This window comes from Pongo abelii, chromosome 5 (genome assembly GCF_028885655.2).
Source record: "Pongo abelii isolate AG06213 chromosome 5, NHGRI_mPonAbe1-v2.0_pri, whole genome shotgun sequence".
NCBI classification, from domain to species: Eukaryota; Metazoa; Chordata; class Mammalia; order Primates; family Hominidae; genus Pongo; species Pongo abelii.
Genome location: NC_071990.2, coordinates 22,317,286 through 22,338,466, shown reverse-complemented (window position 1 = coordinate 22,338,466; position 21,181 = coordinate 22,317,286). Strand labels below are relative to the sequence as shown.

The 21,181-nt window shown below is 36.2% G+C and overlaps 2 protein-coding genes across 7 annotated transcripts in view; one reads left to right on the top strand and one right to left on the bottom strand.

The window, feature by feature from the left end:
- Positions 1-21,181, bottom strand: part of LOC134761654 (uncharacterized) — a 985,940-nt gene that overhangs the window by 326,797 nt on the left and 637,962 nt on the right. The gene's annotated exons all lie outside the window — the stretch shown is intronic.
- PRL (prolactin) lies at positions 4,399-20,331 on the top strand. Of its 6 annotated transcripts, none has more exons than XM_054557278.2 (6): positions 4,399-4,698; positions 10,253-10,525; positions 12,916-13,094; positions 14,958-15,065; positions 17,249-17,428; positions 19,984-20,331. In XM_054557278.2, the coding sequence occupies exons 2-6, from the start codon at positions 10,498-10,500 to the stop codon at positions 20,173-20,175; spliced, it is 687 nt and encodes a 228-aa protein (XP_054413253.1). In that variant the 5' UTR covers positions 4,399-4,698; positions 10,253-10,497; the 3' UTR covers positions 20,176-20,331. The 6 variants fall into 6 exon arrangements, with proteins under 6 accessions (XP_054413253.1, XP_054413254.1, XP_054413252.1 ...); XM_054557279.2 differs by having other exon boundaries at positions 4,399-4,712; XM_054557277.2 differs by having other exon boundaries at positions 4,400-4,698; positions 10,401-10,525.

Sequence of the window (21,181 nt, the reverse complement as noted above, 5' to 3'; positions counted from 1 at the left end):
CTGCCGGTAACCACGAAGGAAATGATACTCTGTAACTTCCAAGGCTGTTGATAGAAGGAGGTAGAGTTTCTGCGTAGTCTTTTTGGGTTAATTGCTCTAGAGACTTTCCCCCATGCTGTGAGGAAGCCCCCAGCATATGGAGAGGCCCTGAGTAGGAATTCTGATGGACAATCCCAGCTGACAGCCAGTATCAACTAACAAACATGTGAGTGAAGAAGCCTTCAAGGTATGTTTAGCTCTAGCCACCATTTGGCTGTAATCCACATGAAAGATCCCAAGCGAGAGCCATGAGAGGTAATAACAAATTGATTGTTGTTGTTTAAAGCCACAAAATTTGAGGGTAGTTTTTTTGCTTTGTTTTGTTTTTGTTTTTTGCAGCCATAGATAATCAAAACAACTATTTATAGTCTCTCTTACTGAGGATATTCTAAACATTATTCAAAGTATCACCAAATCAGCCCTATGCAGAGAGGCCACTGTTGCAAATGAGTACTTGGCCTGTCTGATTTCATAATACCTTGGCAGGATTAGGTATCACTGGAAGTTGCTAGCTATAGCTAGTTTATGAAGCTTCATGACCAAAAGGAAATGTGGAGGCATCAGGAATTTTCACAAAGCAAGACAAATCATATCCATCAAATTTGGTAATAAAGTAACTATTTTGTCATGTAGGTACTGATGGAGTAAGCCAGAATTGGAGCAAATAATTTAATTCAAAACTTCTTTCCCCTTATTCAATAATGTGTACGTGAGTCTATATAACTTGTTAACAAACAATGTCAAATATGTTCTTAAAAATAAGCATATTGCTTCATTTAACATCTTGGAGTTTGCTTTCATACAACCCTTTCTACAAAGACAAGGCTTAAGACATAAATTTGTAATTTGGGGTTGTAATGAAAGTAAAACAGTTGTAATGTCATCTTTATGAACTGCCCTAAAATATGCCTGTCCAAAGGCAAAATATACATAATAAAATCTTTCATAACAGTACAAAATAATATTTTTGATTTCATGTCTGGGATGATATAAAGTTTCTTATGCTTGAAATGACATTGAAGTAAACTGCCAGAAAAGACTTTTGAGGTTTTATTTATTTATTTTTTTTGACAAGGACAAACCCATGACATTTTTACAAAGCCTTTGGTCTTAACCTTGGAAATCTGACTGCTTAGGATAAAGGCAGAGAAAATGAGCAAGAAAGCTCTAAAGGTAAGATGCTATTATTAAATGCAAATATATTCATTAAGGAATTGGCCAAACAGGAAGGAATATTCCACTTTTAATGAATTATTTAAACACACAAATATTCTGCAGGTGTGCATTTTAATTTAACCTTTGAAGCAGTGGTTATCAGTGGAAATGGACCTGGGTGATAAGATGCTATCTAGAACTTATTTTTTTACCCTTTATTTTATATACATGTAATATGAAATTTTTTAGTCCATTAAAAGCTGTCTTATTTTCACTTTCATATTCTAGACCTTCCTGCAGAGTTACTGAAAGCTCCAATGGGATCATTTTTATGGGATTTGAAATTTTGAGTTGTATTGCTAGAAATACTTCATATAATGAAAATACTCTGTGTAATTTTTAAAAATATATCTTCCAAAAATTTTAAAACACTGATGAGGAATTAAAGTATATTTCGCATGTAGTAAAGTTTTGTGATACACAGTGAGATTGGGACGATTATCTGAGTAATTCAGAACAAACACATACACATGTCTAGTGGCTGCCAACACATACACAGTGAGTAAAATTTGTACACGTTTTGAAGTTAAACTACTCAAGTAACATGGATAAAATCTACACAACAATGGCATGTTATAGGATTTTGATCAGAGCACTAAAAAAAGGGATTTCATTATTTTCGTCATTGTTTGGGTCATCCAAGGAGTTTGAAAGGTAAAAATCATTCATAATTTCACCAATTCCTTAGGGCCTACAAAACCTACAATTTGATTGACTGTTTTTAACCATCTAATTTGCCAACCTATAAATAAAAATTTAAAATGTTTTGAACAAAAATAAGATACAGACCTACACAAGCAAATGCAATGAATACTTTTTGAAACTACCTGGAAATGGAAAAAAACAAAAACAAAAAAACTTCTTTCTTGACATTTGGCATTAAAGTTCTCTTTAGATTAAAACACATAAATAATTATTTCACTGTTAACTTCATTCATGTAGCTGAGAGTTTGGAAGATAGTTATTTCACATAGTTATCTTCAAAACATATTCTTAAATGATAAAATATGTACTCCTATATAATTGACATAACCTCAATGAAAAAGCTTTTTATAAACCAAACATGAAAACATTCTCACAATTTCGTATCTGTCTCCTACATATGTACCTATGATTTCCACTTATTCCAATGGACACTTTCTCTGTTTTCAGGTGTAGCTGAAATTAAAGACTATCTGTTATTCTGCAGTTATTAACAGAAACTTATATTCATTCTCTTTGTTTCTTTATGAAATCAATTCTCCCTTCTGGATGAAACACACTATTTCTCATCTATTAAGTTAATTTTATAAGATATCAGTACAAAAAGGCCTGTAGAAAAGAGAACATTCAAATGCCACATCACCTCCAGTGGTAATAATAGCATAGCTTCTCTTAAGTGGTCGACAGATAACCTTTTATCTCTTTTTTTAATTTACAAGAATTCTTTGACTTTCATTCCACTAATGATGTAGAAGTGACAAGTGAAAAAGTTAAATGAAAATTTTATGACACACGCAAGGCTCATATTAGTAAAAGAATTCTTAGAGACCGAAATGGCAGATAAATCAAAGACCAATTTGAAGACAAAAAAAATTAATAGCTTCTCATCCCTTATCTGCATAACTCATTAAGAAATAGTCTAACAAACGTATTGTTTTTATAACATGATTTAGAATCACACGCAAATTATCTTTGACAGTGGCCATGTTTTCTTAAAGATGCTGAATTCTTCAGAACATTCCATTTATCTCTCCTCTCTCTTTGGAAACCCAATTACCTTGGCATTTTTCCTTGAAGTAATAATGTGTTTCACAACGTGTCTTCAAGGTCACATCTTTGTCTCCTCACCAAGACTTATCATCAGCTGCATAAGAAGCTCAGTGGGCACATAAAAAGGCGTATAGAAGTGGGCAGACAGAAGGCAAGAAGAAATATTACCAGTATGGCAGGAGAAAGAATTGGACTTCCAGTGCCAGTTCTTTCAGTAATTAAATATGTTTACATCATTTTCTTTATTTCTGTAATGTGATATTTGGTTAGAATTAGTCCATGTTTCCTCTACCTCTAAAACACTATGATTTAGACAAATTAGAGATTGTCCAGAAGTTGAGCCTCAGGATGGTTAATCTTCTTAATGGATGAACAGATTGAAATTGAATTGAACATAGGCAGGAGAAAATGGAAGAGAAGCTATTGTAATATGCAGGTCAAGATAACCTGGAGAGAGGAGGAAAGAGAATTTTATGGAGTTAGAGAGACAGAATAATTGCCACCTGCCAACTGGTTGAGTGTGATACAAGGGAAACAAAAGAAAAGGAAATAAACACAACTCTGAGATGTTAAGTGTTGACTGAGAAGCTGTTTGAGAGAAAAGATGAATCGTTAAGGATTTTCTTTAATAATTCAACATATCTTACTTGTAGACATATAGATTGAAATGTCTAGCAGGTAATTAGTAGCTCAGAAGTCAACTTAGGGAGAGATAAACAGAGCTGGGATCATCTTCACGGTGTGACAAGTAAAGTCATGACATTGAATAAGACAGCCAAAGGGGGCAGTACAAGGTTGAATGCCAACAAAAATTAACATAGATATCTATTAACATAGATAAGAACTCAAAGAATTGTTTATATTCAGCCATTAAACAATCATGGTAACCAGTAAGAGAAAACAAAACAAACTATTTATATATTATTTTTGCCATATGTTCTATTGTAGATGTTCTAGGTGCTTGAAATACACACACCCATATCCTACTCTTGTATCTTGGTTAATTTCCCCTCACATTTGCTTAATATGTGCTTAATATTTTTGATCCTATTATTGATTGCAAAAAGACTATAGACAGTCTCATCTCCATTAGTGACTGCATATCAATACAATATCACAAAGTACTGTACTTTGCTTTAACATTTTTGCCTAGTACTAAATTTATTACTCCAGCAATTTAATTTGCTTGGTGTGATTTTTTGTACTTTAACTTTTTTAGACACTGCATTTTAATCTAGGTTTTTCAACAGCAGCACTACTGACATTTGGATGGCATAATATTTTGTTCTGAGGGCTGCTCTGTGTGTTGTAAGATGTTTAGCAACATATCTGGTCTCTGCTCACCAGATGCCAGCAGCACCCCCACTTCCAGTTATGACAGTCATAAACATCTTCACACATTGCCAAATGTCTCCTGGGAGGCAGAATCACCTCCTAACTGTTTGCCCTTTGAAAACCACTCATTTAGATTGATGGGGTTCAGAACACACTACCACAAAATATGGCATCTTGGCATTTCAGAAAACAGCAAAAACAGGAAGTTCACTCTGTAAGCTTCTCCCACCCTTCTCCCCTGAAGCAGGCCATAAAAGAATCCTCTGACGTTTCTATAAAGTAGGTCATAAGAACCTTCATTCCAGAAGTACCCTCAAAGACAGAGACACCAAGAAGAATCGGAACATACAGGCTTTGGTAAGTTCCCTACAGTTTATTAATGCTCAGTCATTTCAGATCATACTCCTTTTTGTACAATTGTATTTCTACTTGACTGTCCACTCTTTATCAACCTTAAGCATAAAAATACACATCTCTCTGTTTCTTTGGTTCTTCATTTCTGAAGGCTCTTTTTCATGTAAATTTATATTGAATATATCTGTAGGTTTTTCTTTTGTTACTCTGTCTTTTGTTATAGGACTGTCAGGCATGAACCTATCTATGGGCAAGAAACGGAATCTCTTCTCCCCTACAAGATATGTCACTTGTATATAAGCATTTAATTGGGATTTGCCATTTTTAGAGAAACTGAGTCATTTTTTTCTTTCAATAAGTAGATTTATCTCAATATACTTGATTTTATTCTGCCCCCTAATTGCATATTTTTGTTGCCTACATATCCTTTTTTTTCTATTTTCTGTTAAATGGAATGTCTTGTGTTTTGGGTGTGTGAGTGTGTGTGGGTATGTGTATTTTCTTTTTCTGACAACTTAAAAGGTTTACGATCTGTTTTCCATTTTTCTAAGGGTTATAGTCAGAACTTTGCATCATTTGTTCAAATCGTAACTGATAAAAAATCAGCTTGACTGTATCTATTGATTCTCAGATATAAACCATTTTTTAAAATGAACATGTTCATACTTCCTTCCACTTTTGATAACAAGTGTTATTTTTTAGTTTCTTTTTAATCTTATTTTCCATTTATTTTATTAGCATTAGTGAGATCCATGATTCTGTGATCTGCCTTTCCCATAAGACTTCTTCATCACCTTGAACTTTTACATTCCCATATATCATTTAAAAGCCTAGTATTATATATGCTTTAATTACTGTTGGACAATAGAGCATTCCATCAAAGAATTAATTCTTATTTATATGTCCATTTTCTTCCAGGTCAACCCCAATGGTAAAAAGCTTTCCTAAAAAAATCATCCCTTTGGTTATACTGACAAGACATGAATGAATAAATAAGAAAAAAAAACTAAGCAGATATGTCACAGCTAAGATATTTTAGACAAATTCTAACAGAAAAATGTATTGGAGGATAAAGGGTATGTAGGCTGGATTCGAAGGGTAGCATTTTCTCTGAATAGCCTGCTCTACTTTTCAATCTGAATCTTTTCAATACAGGCAAAAAAATTGGCAGTGGAGGAAGTTAGGGGTAATAGTGTGTCCGCACATGCATGGCCCTAAGAGTTGTTACAATATCAAAATACTTCTCAGTACAGACTCACTTCCCTGACTTTCCAAGTGCCCTGATTCCTCTAGACTCCCCCAGCCCCTCAAATAGGTCAACCCCTACAGTCTCACCACTATGAAACAATAAAAAAATCAATGCCTATCATTTCAGGGGGCCTCAGGCACCCTGATCTATCACTATAGCTTTCTGCTCTATTTGATGGTGCCTGTGCTAATTAGAATTTTAAATTATAAAATTTAAAATTATCCCTGGAAGTAAGCATGGCTGAGAGTCCCATTTCCTATTAGATAATAATAAGAGATGATTAACAGATAGGTAATAAATAAGTAGATAGATAGACCAACTGATCCCTAGCTAGAAGTAGCCATGCTTCAGCTCTACTTTCCAACAGATAAGAAATGTGTGTGCCTGTGCACATGCACAGAATGTTGAAGTGTGAGGAACCTTTCACAAGAAAAGTTGTCATCCACCTCACTTCTGATTAGCATACAGCTAACTATTTAATTCTTTTGCCTAAAGAAAACATAACTCTCAAAGAGTGGGATTTACATTTGTGAAGACTGGGCACATCATCCTTAAATCTGGCATTATTTTATATCAGGCATTAAAATGTGTACAAAGGCACACATGATTCAGAACAAGCATGGGACATATAATTCATAGAGACTTCATAGAACTAGACCACAGGATATGAATAGTATAGCAGTAATTAAAAGAAAAAAATAAGAATTACAGGGGAAATTTCCAAATGCTTCCACTATGGTTTTCTTATTTAAGGAGTAAATGCCCTCAAGGCACTGACAACAGATTAAGAACTTGCATTCTGGGGTCACTGAGGGAAACTGATGATCTCCAAAGCCCTAGCAAAAACAAACACTGAACATGAACACTTCCAAAAAAACAAAAGCATGTCTTATTATTGTTAAAAGAAAAAACTTTAGATAAATTAATTTTAGCAGAGTTTAAACGAGCAAAGAGACAATTAATGAATGAGGCAGCACCCTAAACGAGTAATGGTTTAGAGAGCTCCATTCTGCAAAGTGGGCAGGCAGTATTTACAGACAGAAAAATAAAATGACAAACAGAAATAGTGTCATTGATTACAGCTCCTCCTTTGCCTTATTTGGACATATCTGAGCAGTCTGTAGCCTGTAATTGGCTGAAAGCTCAGCTGCTAAGATTGGCCAAGACTCAGCTACTTGTTACAAGAATGTATTCTTAATTTAGGTTGCAGTTTGTTTACATACTAAGTTAGATTGCAGTTTACTGAAAATGGGGCAGCATTAGGCCAAATTCAATTCAACAATATGTATGAAGTTAATCTAAATAGTAGGATGTAATTAAGTCATTGCATTTTGCTTATTCTAGAAATAGTGCCATTCAAAAAAAACCACTATTGATCTTTTCTCCAATGTGCCCTTTACATTGTCTAATATTTTATATTGAAAACAGCATACGTCCTATTTAATTTTTTAGTCATTAGAAGATGACTATTCAGAATTTTTCAATTCATAGACAATACTCCTTTAATCATTTCATATTTCATTTTATTTAAGACAATTCACTACTAATATAAATTGAAATATCTTTGTGATACATTCATTCTGAGGATTTTTTTAACTCTTAATTTCTTTCACTCTTTAATATCCCTTAGCATGTCTTGCAATAGACACCTCCTAAGTTATGTGAAGAAATTTTTTTTTGTTTTTTTGAGATGGAGTCTCCCTCTGTCGCCCAGGCTGGAGTGCAGTGGCGTGATCTTGGCTCACTGCAACCTCCGCCTCCTGGGTTCAAGCGATTCTCCTGCCTCAGCCTCCTGAGTAGCTGGGACTACAGGCGCCCACCACCACGCCTAGCTAATTTTTGTATTTTTAGTAGATACAGGGTTTCACCATATTGATCAGACTGGTGTTGAACTCCTGATCTCTTTATCCGCCTGCCTTAGCCTCCCAAAGTGCTGGGATTACAGACGTGAGCCACTGCGCCCAGCCTGTGAAGGATTTTTAAATATACTTTGCTTCATATGTGACAGAAGAAAAAACAAAATTATTCCAAACTTAAAAACAGATAAACAAAAGAAAATACAAACTTTGTTCTAAATTAGGAATAAAAACCAACCTGATGTTACTTAATGTTAAAAATTAGAGTTCTTTAGAAAAGATGGCAAACTTGTTTATTAGTTTCAGGTAGTAAACACAGCATGGGAACTTTAGCATCATTTGAGCTATTTATTCAGCTACTTGACATAAATCAATCATCACCCCTCAGTTGCATCACAAGCTGTCAGACCAAAAATGGCAAACAAATGAAGTTTGGTAAAGTTTTAAAATATACAACCCTATTCTTACTGAACTTCTTTGTTGTTTTAAATTAAGGGCACAGTTTGATAAAGAGAAAGGCTGGCAAGAAAGCACATATAAAAATTAAGGTGAAAGAGGGTAACATGTATAGCAGTTAGAAGAGTTAGGACAACCATGATTTTTGCATAATATATGTCTTTGCATTATTTGTATATTTCAATATTCCATTCACAGGAAATGTGGGGCTGTGGAGCAGCAAGGAGACACACGATAAATTTTACAGAGAAACATGTACCTCTTTGCAGTCAAATAAATCGACTGACTGCCACTGAATAAACACAGCTTAGGTTTTCTTAGATTGCTGTTATCCTGGCTATCTACGAATGTTGCAACACCTTTAAATTTTAAGATTAAGTTGTCATTGTCAGTTCTTATAACAGACTCTCTTACTCTTAAGTTTATGGGCGAGGAGGAGAATATAGGATAATGTTAATTTCTCTGCCACACAGCTCTGCTTTCTTAATAATTCAGACTCTCGCCATCCAGGGAAAAAATGAATACCTAATGTGAGTATATGGAATCCTGACCCAGCTTTCAGATTGAGAGAGTCTATGAATCATCACATTTGATGTTTATGATTCAAAATGTAGGATTGTCTTAAACTAAGGCAATTAGGAAGATAGTTTTTCAGAGACGTTAGTCTTTGTTAAGATTTCTAGGTCCCCATAAGAGCACTTAGTCAGATAATTGCTAAAGCACATATGTGGCTCTAGGAACTATGGAAAAAGTAAATGCCATAGGAAGATTATTTTTTAAATTACCTCATTCATCAGTCTATTGTAAGAGACAGCAAATTTGAAACTAAAGGTCACAGCCTGCTTGAGATGCATGGACTTAAAAATTAGAGAAAGTCATCAATAAAACTTAGTTCTTATTCATTATAATCATTTCATTTAGGAAATTTCCAAAAGGTGAATGGAATTTTTAAGCCCATGAAAGATGAATTTTTGTCACCTTGGCCCCAGAGTGGCTCAGGGTCAGAGAAGGTAGAGAGATGAGGAGTTACTAACAGTTTACACACTCCTATCCTTGAAAAGAGTGCAAATTACTGGCTAGAATTTCAGTTTATTACATGGTATACCAGAATGATGTGTGTAAGTGTGTCTGTGTGTGTGTGTGTGTGCACGCACGTGTGTGTTTGCCCTGGAAAACTACTGTATCACTTCCCCAAAATAAACTCTTAAATCAGGGGTTATAGCTTGTTTGTCTTAGAAGTGGGTCCACAGGATGTTTACAAGAGAATTCATTTCCCAGCCTTCCTCACGTGACTCCTGATTTTCCATGAAGTAATAATTGTTTCTTCATTTAACTCAACTATAGAATTATTAGGCTGGTGCAAAAGTGACTGCAGTTTTTACCATTTAAAAGTGAAGCCCAAAACCGCAATTACTTTTGCACTGAACTGCTTCTTTCATATTCTTTACCTTTAGTCTCTCCAAGCTTCTGTTTCTTCATCTGTAAACTGGAGAGAATAATACCACTTAACACATATGTTAAAATCAAAAGAAATAAACAGATGAAGATGTACTTTCAAAGTACCATACAGATATGCTATTTTTAAAAAGACGAAACACAATGTATTTTTAAAAAGACAAAACAAAATGTGTATTTTAAAAAGACAAAACAAAATGTAAAAAGCAACAAAATCAGGGAAATTTAATGACAGTGTAACAGGGGACTGAAAATCCTGATTTCTCAATCCTTATTCTATATCTCTTGGTATTTAGTGTAAAAATTTTAAAATCTTTACCTATCAATCTTGAGGAAGAAACTTGATAACTGATAATACATGAGACTGTCACCTAAGTGAAATATAATCCTATATATTCAACAAACTATAGAGAAATAAGATAAATTTTAAAGTAAATGACTTCTGTAGTTTTATAGATCCTCCAAACCAAACTAGTCTCAGATCTCACCTTCATCATTTCTCTCATTTCCTTTTGGCCTAATTAATCAAAATCCTTCCTAGAATGTTCATTTCTGGCCAGTATGTCTTCCTGAATATGAATAAGAAATAAAATACCATTTGATGTTTGAAATTATGGGGGTAATCTCAATGACGGAAATAGATGACCAGGAAAAGGGAAACGAATGCCTGATTCATTATATTCATGAAGATGTCAAAGGTTTATAAAGCCAATATCTGGGAAAGAGAAAACCGTGAGACTTCCAGATCTTCTCTGGTGAAGTGTGTTTCCCGCAACGATCACCAACATGAACATCAAAGGATCGCCATGGAAAGGTATGTGTGACAACTCACTGGGTTGTTGGTTGTATCAACACTCCTGTGGGGGGATTAATGTGAAATTTTAACTAATAACAAGAGCTTGCAGGTTTACAAGGTTTAGAAGCACAATCTAATGATTCCTCTAGGAAGCAATTTTACAAGGGCACCATAGAACAGAACAATGGTTCTCAAATAGGGGAATCCTCTCGTCTCCCAGAGGCATTTGGCAATGTCGGGAGATGTTTTGGGTTGTCTTAACTGAGGTGGGGAAGTGAGGGAAAAGTGCTATTGGTATCTAATGGGTAGTGATCGGAGATGCTACTAAACATCCTTCAATGCACGGGACAGCCCCCAGAACAAGGAATTATTCAACTCAAAATGCCAATAATATCAAGATTGAGAAACTCTGGACTAGAATAAGACTCAAAGAGTCTGTGGGTCCAATTTGCCACAACTCTCAAAGGGACAAAGTAACATTTTCTGGTTATCAGGCCTCTAATGTGGATTGGCCAACTTGAATCAACCTGATGAAACTTTCAATTGTGAAGCCATAAAATAGACACTAACAACAGAATTGTCTTTTCTATTCTTTGTCAATTTGGTTCAAGCCAAATGACATTTCAAAAGGAAAAACAGGCTGCCTAGTAATAACTAATCACCTTTACTTTCTTGGTTGACATTTGCAAGGAAAATAAATTAGTAACAACCATAAAATGTGTTTCTAATGAAATGAAGAACAAAAACGTGTCTATTTTATCTCATCTTGGGCTTTAAAAATCCCTTCCATGCTAAATGTGCAGATAAACGTACTCAGAGTTACAGAATATCTATCCAGTTGTGAATTTCCTAGACCTGCTATTCCAATTTCTCTATCTACAAAGCACATTTTATTTACACATACAGATAAAATATACATTTGGTTTCATCATATGATTATAGTATGCATAAAATAAACTTTTTGGAAGCATCATGTTTTTGAAAAATTAAAAGTCTGTAATAGGAATCATCTCAAACAAAAATTTTATTTTACAACTAAAAGGTTTAGTCACTTCCTACACTAAGCAATTTTTTAGGTATTTTTAAGTGTTTAGGTTTAGGTACTTTTTCACAAACTAAACTTTAGCATTTGCCTAGTTTTATCTTGCATATCTTAATAAATGCATTTCCGATTGCATTTATTAAAGGTTTTGAAGGACTTAAATTTTGTGATAAACACAGTTTTATATTGGGCATTCTTTTGGGGTAATGCCACTGAAGTTAACAAGTGATTTTAATTTGGTAGCTATATATCATTTCTTTCCTTTTGAAAGTATAAATTATTGATATGTTACAGGACTATAACTGTCCATTTGCTGGGATAGCAAATTGATGACAAAGCTTTGAAAACCTTCAACAATGATCAGAGTGTTTTGTAATTAGAGCAGGAAAAGTGGATAAAATCAAGCTTTCTGGGGCCTTTGTTGTGATGCAATCAATCAAAGGCAAAGAACTTGTTATTCTTTAAAAGTGATGGCAACAACCTATGTAAACACTGAGCCATCACCGCTACTCATGCGGCCCCCATTACACAGATGCAGACTGAGAGCCCACAGGTGTACGCAATGTGACAAGACGATGTGCAAAGACCACAGTATTGGCATCATGCCTCTCTCACCCACTAATAATACGACTTGGGGAAAATCACTTAACCTCCCTAAGCCATCTGTTTCATCAATATAATTTGATGATAATTACAAAGGCACAGTGTATCTCACAAGGTTATTATGAAGCTCAAATATAGAAAAAAAAATTTAATGCTTTTGGCAAAGTGTCAAACACATGCATGGGACTATTATGAGTTAGCAAATCTAAGCTACAGCATCATTTTTATGTTAGAATTCTTTTCATACTCAGTATTAGCAATCAAACAATCATGTGTTTATTCTTATCAGGCAGGATGATAAATCGAAAGGAGCAACTGTGCTGTTTTTGTTATATCAGTGTCTAAAATGTAAATTATCAGACACACCTAGTTAAAAAAAAAAAATTACAAAGTGCTGGACAGCCTGACGGCTGAAAATCTGCAAAAACTCCCAAGACATTAAACTATCTTAAGAGAATGATCCAAACACCCTAGCTCAGAATTAATTTAAGCTCCAAATGTTTGCAAAGTACAGAAGCACTTCTGAGAGCCGTACAAAAATGCAGGAAGTAACCCACTTCTCAAACTATATATCTGCGCAAACATAATTATATATCTACATTTACACAGTGGAAGGCGTTTGTTCTTCCCCCATCCCAGCCATTGCAGTAGCAAATCAGGCAGCTGAGGGCAGTGGGGAGCAATAAGGCTTTCCTCGGCAGGATTACTTTTGAAAACCTCCGTGGAATAGATCATCTCAGAGTGGCTCGCGTTCTTATTTAAGCAGGGTCCCTCCTGCTGCTGCTGGTGTCAAACCTGCTCCTGTGCCAGAGCGTGGCCCCCTTGCCCATCTGTCCCGGCGGGGCTGCCAGATGCCAGGTGACCCTTCGAGACCTGTTTGACCGCGCAGTCGTCCTGTCCCACTACATCCATAACCTCTCCTCAGAAATGTTCAGCGAATTCGTAAGTACCACGCTTCTGGCTTCCTCCCTGAAGGAGCCTTCACATGAACTATTAGGCTCTGCTACATGTTAACCTAGAAAACCTCCCGAGCCAAATTTCAAATGACACACTTTAACATGTGAAAGAAGACACCAGCTCATAAGATGTGGAACAAGAAGAAAGGGACAGTGCCATGAAATCTCAAAGATTCTCAAAGAATGTAATGATTTTTAAATTTTTGCTTTAATTCACTTTTTTTTTTAAAAATAAAAAAATTTAAACACCTGACCTAAAGCATGCTTAGGTGGGGCTGCGGAGAAGGAAGAGTGTTGATTTCTTGTTCTTGAATGTAGAGGTCAGACTCCACAGGCATTCTTCACTTAGCACGGAATAGATACCCAATAATGAAGAACCGCACTGCAGCGAATTGGGTGGATTGAATAGAATTAAACTGAGCTGAATCCATGGTGGGGAAAATAAACAAACAATAACTTTTCAAAAACCCCAAGATGCTAGAAATAATTTTTCTGAGATTTTCAGTATATGGCTTTATAATTACAATAAAGAGCTAGTTTAGAATTGGAAACCAGTGCTTTTTTCTTTCTTTTCCTCCCTTCTTTCCTTCCTTCCTTCCATTCCCTTCCTTCCTCCCTTCCCTTCCTTCCTTCCTTGCTTCCTTCCTTCCTTTCCTCCCTCCATCCCTTGTTCCCTCCATCCTTCCTTCTTTCCTTCCTCCCTTCCTTCCTTCCTTGCTTCCCCTCCCTCCCTTGTTCCTTCCTTCCTTCCTTCCTTGCTTCCCTCCTTCCTTCCTTCTTCCCTTCCCTTCCCTTCCCCTTCCTTCCTTCCTTCCTTGCTTCCCCTCCCTCCCTCCCTTGTTCCCTCCCTTCCTTCTTTCCTTCCTTCCTTTCTTCCTCTTTTCCTTCCTTCCCTCCTTCCTTCCTTCCTCCCTTTTTCTTTTTCAGAAATATGCACTCTATTTCTGAATAACCTATTTTGGAAATCATAGGTTAACTCTTCTAGGTCAATCAAGGAGCAGACAATAGATTAGGGCTTTAATAAATCAAGAGCCTCCATAGAGAATAAACACACATTTATAAAATTATTTTTACTCTCTGATTTCGCTTTCATCCTCCATTTTTGATTGGCCATCTTTTGTCTTCCAAATCTTCCTAGTAATTCCTTTAGACTTTTATAAGTTTTGCTAAAGACTAGTCTTTCCTGTCAATGAGTCAGCTCATTTTTTATTCTGTTCTTATCCTCAGTCCATTGTTTATATTTCCTAAAATTGTGTGCCCTGTGTTTCTGACTTATTTTGTCATAATTTAAAAAAGTTGTATTCCGTGTCTATCATGAACTTGGTAAGGTATAGGTGTGTGGACTCAGAGAAACTTTTTAGAGAAAAGTTATAATTTTATAATGCCTATTAACAGAAGTGTATCAGTTTGGGCCCACAGTAAACAAGAGATTAAATGAATACATGTAAATACATTTGCACTATGGCATTTGGCTCAAATGCTGAAGAAAGATGATTCTCAATACAACATTTAATGTTGCATATTTTTGCTATTTTTAGCATTTGCTTTCCAAATAGCAACTTGTGTGATTTGTGTGAATGGTAAAAGTAAACAACAAAGGAATTGCAAAGAAGGAAAAAGATTGAGATTTATGAAAACTAGATGAAAAAATGAGTTTACAGAGATAATGCGGCGGGGGGAGGGGAGGTAGGCAAAAGGGTTACTTTCTTAATTCTTTAGTTTTCATTTTTATGTAGCTCTAATTTTTAAAAATTACACATCTGCCAAAGGTATTAGTATTCTGGTAATGGATTCATTTATTCAATGCCCAAACAACCCCAACTAATTGAATTTGTCTCATCATTTCCAGGATAAACGGTATACCCATGGCCGGGGGTTCATCACCAAGGCCATCAACAGCTGCCACACTTCTTCCCTTGCCACCCCCGAAGACAAGGAGCAAGCCCAACAGATCAATGTAAGTCCTTCATCCAGGCTTTGCACCAAAACAAGCAAGGCAATATATGGGTATTATCATGGTGATAGGTGCTGTAATAGCTAGTGGTAATTGTACATGCAGAGAAAAATATAGGAAGAATAAGCAGTCAAAAAATTACATTATATAGTTGATGAAATATGAGTCAAATCAAATGCTAAGTAAAGATGGTAGCAGCAATCTAAATAGCAGATCCATACATTGTCCTTGCAGATAACATTATTTTAACCAATGCCTTGTCGCTAGGATTGTATATACAGTATATGAAAGTTTGAACTGAATTGGACTTCTGTGGGTAAATATACATTTATGCATATGTAAGAAAAACAAATGCAGTTTTATTTATTACATATTACTTGTGACTCCTACATCAACAGCATGTTACATTACTGACCCCTGCACTATTGGAGCCATCTCTTCTGGACTTTCAAGACTACTCTGGTTCTATTTCTGCTACTCTGACACCTACTTTTTCATTCTTCACTGACTCTTCTGCCCTCTCTTACTTCTTAGTTAAAAGTCACCACTCCCCTCACAAAAAATACAGATCCTGTAAAACATAATATTTTGCTTTTCACAGCTACAATTGCCACTGTTTTGATGACTACGAAGTCTGTATATCAAGCCCCAATCATGTATCTCAGTTTCAGTCGTCTACTGCTATGATCTATGATCTCTCGCTTTTGGTTGCCTACCATAACCACAGCCTTAACGTGATTTAAAACAAACGTCTTTATATACATGCCACCTACAAATTCAATGTATTCTCCATTTACAAGTTTAGGAATGGCACCAATATTTCTGTCTGCTATGTTCATTAATAATAATTATGGTAATAAGAGGAGGAGAAAGAGAAAGGGGAGAAGGAGGAGGAAGAGGAAATATTTATTGAGATCTACAGGTTATCACTAATCAGAAATCCCAAATACTGAAGAATCCTAAGTTTTTTGAGCACCTACATGATGCTAAAAAAAATGCTCATTGGAGTATTGCAGATTTCAGATTTTTTAATTAGGAATGCTCAACTTGTACTACATTGTCAGATACTTTATGGGCATTACTATATTTAATCCTCATAAAAATCCTATAACACAAGGTACTGTCATTACACTCACTGAGATAAGGAAACTGAGGCCCAGAAAGGTTATGGAATTTATACCAGTCACATGGCAAGTAAGCAGTGAGCCTGGGCTTCATTCTATTCAGAACCCTTACTCTTAGTCATTGTGTTGCAATGCTCCCAGAAAAACTATACTGACACTCACTTTATGGCCTGTACCTCTTTACAGCTCCTTTCTTTCATATCCTCTTACATGTTTCCATGGCAATGTCCATTTATTTCTTCTTTATTCTTCATTTTGTTACCACTAGACTAGTTCACGGACATCTACAAAGTAAGCATTTTAAATCAGAGATAATCAGCTACTTGGCGTCTCCTACACGATCGTGGTAGTAAGCAAAAAGTAGGCAGCCAGAACTCCATTGTGAGTTCCATGGTTATTCAAGATAACATTGGTTCCATTTTATTCACCTGCACAAGCCAAGAGAACAGACTGCTCTGCCAGCAGCATGGGGCAGGGAGTTGTATAGATCAAGGAAAGCATGTTGATGAATTCCATGTCATCTTCATTGTCTCTTCGTTCTAGGATCCCAAAATAAAACTACAAATCAAAAATGAATAGTTCAATGAACAATTTGATTCATTAGTATGAATGAACGCTTGGATGACAGTGATTTGGGCCCCTTGGCATGGACCCCAGTGGAATCTATTTCTCATGAGTCAGATACTCTGGGCACCTACTGAGTTCCAGCAAAACTTTAGTTTCTCCCCAGGGACAAGCAAATCAATCATATACGAAAGATCTTACTAAGTGGACAGATGGTAGAATTTCAGAGGAAAAACAAAATTCTTCATTTCATCAATTAGAACTCTCATTAGAAAAAGTGGTTACTGAAATAAGCCAGATTTTCTTTAATTTTAGCAAAGTTTAGGCCAATAGTTTAAATTTGACTTTTCTACAACTTCTATCACCTAAAGAAAAATGTACCTACACATAGGAATAAAAAAAGATATTTTAGTACAGCCTCTCTAAGCAAAAATCACATGTAACTAACCCCATTGTATTTTACCTATTTCAATGCAATTGTTCTATATGGTTTCATAGCAAAAAGACTTTCTGAGCCTGATAGTCAGCATATTGCGATCCTGGAATGAGCCTCTGTATCATCTAGTCACGGAAGTACGTGGTATGCAAGAAGCCCCAGAGGCTATCCTATCCAAAGCCGTAGAGATTGAGGAGCAAACCAAACGGCTTCTAGAGGGCATGGAGCTGATAGTCAGCCAGGTGAGCAGCCTCCTGGTGCTTCTTTCTTTTTCTCATTAATATAAGCGGTGACCTCTGTGATGAGAAATATTTCCCTTTGAAAGAAGGAAATTTAGGCATTCCATATTTTAGACCGCTATTAAATAAAGCAAGAGCCTAGTCATTCATAGTCATAAATTCTAATGTAAATGAATCTTAGAAGGCTATTTGACAGATGTCATTTTCCCTACACTATATGCAAAACTACAAAAGACTTGCCCCTTCCTGAGGACAAGAAGTTGAGTGTTTTCAAGGGACAGAAAACTAGAGAATAGAATCTGCAAGATACATGTTTTCTGCAGAGTATCCCAGGACACCCACTATTGAAAATTCTTTCTCTTTTCTCCCCTCGCCAGAGGATGAGAGTGGGAAGGGAGAAAGAAGAAAACCAAAATCAGATTGGGTGGGCCATCAGCCACTCACCCCGATCTGCTGCACAGACTTGTCAGGGAGGAGCAGATATTAACATGACAAGACGATGACATCAGTGCACACAGGTTGCATTGATTTCAGGAGGTCCCACAAGCACTAGATTGCAGGGAGTCACAAAAGAAGGAGATATACCTTTTCTGGAATGTCTTCATTTTGTAATTTATAGAAAGTTGTCTCATTCTAAATGTTGTTTTTTCTTGGGACTCCAAAATCAAAACTCATGTCATTGTACTTAATCTCTCCCAAATAATCAGTCATATTTAGATTGTGTTAGTATTTGCAATAGATATCTCCATTCAGATGGGATAATTTCAACATTAGTGAGATAATACCTAAACAGCTTCTGAGGTTTTCAGGGATAATGTACCATCTAAAGAAAAATATATGATTATAGGAATAATAACAGGAACAATTTTTGTATTTCTCTTTTTGTGTACCAAGTACATATTATCATGTATCATTTTTGTTATTTTCATGCGAGAAAAATATGTCCAAAACAAACACAAAGCACATTTTAACCTTGGAATGTATAAAATAAATACTTTGATTTTCCAGTTATTTTCTTCATTACTGTAAACCTAATTTCTGAGGTCACTAATTTGTTCTATAGTACTTCATTTTCTGTTCTTTTTTCTCTACCACTTATTTATTTAGCCTTGTTCATATCATTATCCCTTACACAGTAAATTTTGTCTTAGGGCTCAAATAACAAAAACTAAAACTAAAAACATAAAGCCAGTCAATGAATACACACACACACACACACACACACACACACACGCACACACACACACACACACACTTTAAATTCCAATAGGGAATCCCAGATTTGAAAAACATTCTCACTCCATAGGAAAAGGTCTACATCCAGATAGATCAGTGTCTACATCCAGATATATACCTAATAGCTCTCCAAACTAGCAGATATATACCTAATAGCTCTCCAAACTAGCAGACATCCCTAAAGTTGTTAAAATGGTTACTTGGTCTCTAAGACCTCTGGACTTTCCTGGTTTGCAAAGGCTTATAGAGTGTGAAGAAACATAGCATGCCCTCTGTTGTGCTGCTCAGCCTCCTTTTGTTATCACAGCCATGCCCCCAACCCTACCACACAGCCCTCACCACTGAAGAGTTGCTGCCAGCCACCCCCCGACCTTTTTGTTTTAGACAAGGTCTCACTGTGTCACCCATGCTGGAGTGCAGTGGCATGATCTCGGCTCACTGCAATCTCTGCCTCCTGGGTTCAAGCGATGCTCATGCCCCAGCCTCCCAAGTAGCTGGGACAACAGGTGTGCACCAATAGGCACGGCTAATTTTTGTATGTTTTTGTAGAGATGGGATTTCACCATGTTGGCCAGGCTGGTCTTAAACTCCTGACCTCAAGTGATCCACCTGCCTCTGCCTCCAAAAGTGTGTGAACCAGTGTAAGCCACCACACCCGGCCTGTACCCTTTTCTTGTAGGTGCTTTTCCCAGCACCTCCCAGCCCAGGGACCTCAAAAGAAAGCAATTGTTTCTCCTAGAAATTTGAGGAAATGAAAATCTCCTGAGTATGTAAGCAGCTTTTCTTAGTCATGGTCATCACTAAATTATCTGTACCCCAAAGCATCAAGTACAAGTACAATCTTCATCTTTTTTAAAGTTTTTGGAACACACACTATATAGGGAATAGAGTGAGTTCAGAGCAGAAAGAAAATAAATGATGTCAGAAAGAATAAAGCACAAAGGATACATCAGGGACAAGACTAGGGAAATGAAATAGTTCCTCTAGTGAGAGCACCGAAGCTAGCTACTCCATTGTCTCTTGGTCAAATCTATGTCAATATTTACATAGTACCTTTCCGGTTCTTCATCTCTCTACTCTTGCAAAAACATACTTCATCTGTGATCACGTAGATGTCAGAAAACCTAAACATGTATTCTGCTTCTAGTTTTTAGATTAATAGGTTTCTGATACACTGGCCCAGATATACAAAAATCATTGCCTTTGTCTAAAACTTCACATTCATATCTCATTCTCAATTCTTAATTCAACAGTTAGAAAGAACAAGGACATACAAATACTAATAATATGAAGAATAAGTCACTCTTTTTTTGTGTGATTAGGTTCATCCTGAAACCAAAGAAAATGAGATCTACCCTGTCTGGTCGGGACTTTCATCCCTGCAGATGGCTGATGAAGAGTCTCGCCTTTCTGCTTATTATAACCTGCTCCACTGCCTACGCAGGGATTCACATAAAATCGACAATTATCTCAAGCTCCTGAAGTGCCGAATCATCCACAACAACAACTGCTAAGCCCACATCCATTTCATCTATTTCTGAGAAGGTCCTTAATGATCCATTCCATTGCAAGCTTCTTTTAGTTTTATCTCTTTTGAATCCATGCTTGGGTGTAACAGGTCTCCTCTTAAAAAATAAAAACTGACTCCTTAGAGACATCAAGATCTAAAATGCCAATTTGTCAAAGTTTCTTCTCTTCATTTAATAGAAAATCAAAAGAAAATCTATCACTCCCATTAAGAAATTCTTATCAGAATGTGTCACAAACAACAGAAGCTAGCCTTGCACATAAGACAATTAACAGCTTACTTTAAAATCACAGTAGATTATTGTGAGTCAAGTTATTACAATCAAAGAGTTAGATTATTAATCATGCTAGTCATTCTACAAAGAAGATTGAATTCTCTGGATTCTTTATGAAAGCAGGCATGTTCTGTCAGTTAACGTTCAGTGTTATGACAGACAATATAAGTACTGTGCAACTGCAAAGCCTCCAAATAGTATGGAGTTTACTGAGCAGTCTAAAAATTGTTAGGATATAAACATGACATGGATTTCTCTTTTTCTAATAGCTGTGTTCAATCATTCTCTACTAAATTCCCATCTCTTTCGCATTATCTTACACACATTTCATGTTCTAGTAATTCTGAGTCTAACAAGTCTGGTCCAGTCAGGTTTCAACTCCATATTTAAATTATTTAATGCTTTTCTCTCCCTCTGTGTTAGCTCAAAGGACCTAACAGAGAAAGCAGATGTGGTCAATTCCTGCAACTTTTCTTCCCCCTCTCTCTTCTGGATCTCCATTCCTCTGGCTGTGTTGGAATGGGATAGAGGACTAGGAGAGATGAAAAAGTTCAAACATCACTGACTTAGGTAGTACTATTGTACCCTTCCCCTTGTTGACAGGGACCAACTTTGGATTTTCTCTGAGTAGTGGGTGTCTTTCTAGTGGAGTTGATTTGTAATTTCCAAGATACCAACTAGTGAGGACACCACACAGTTTAGTTTCTTTCCCAGGGGA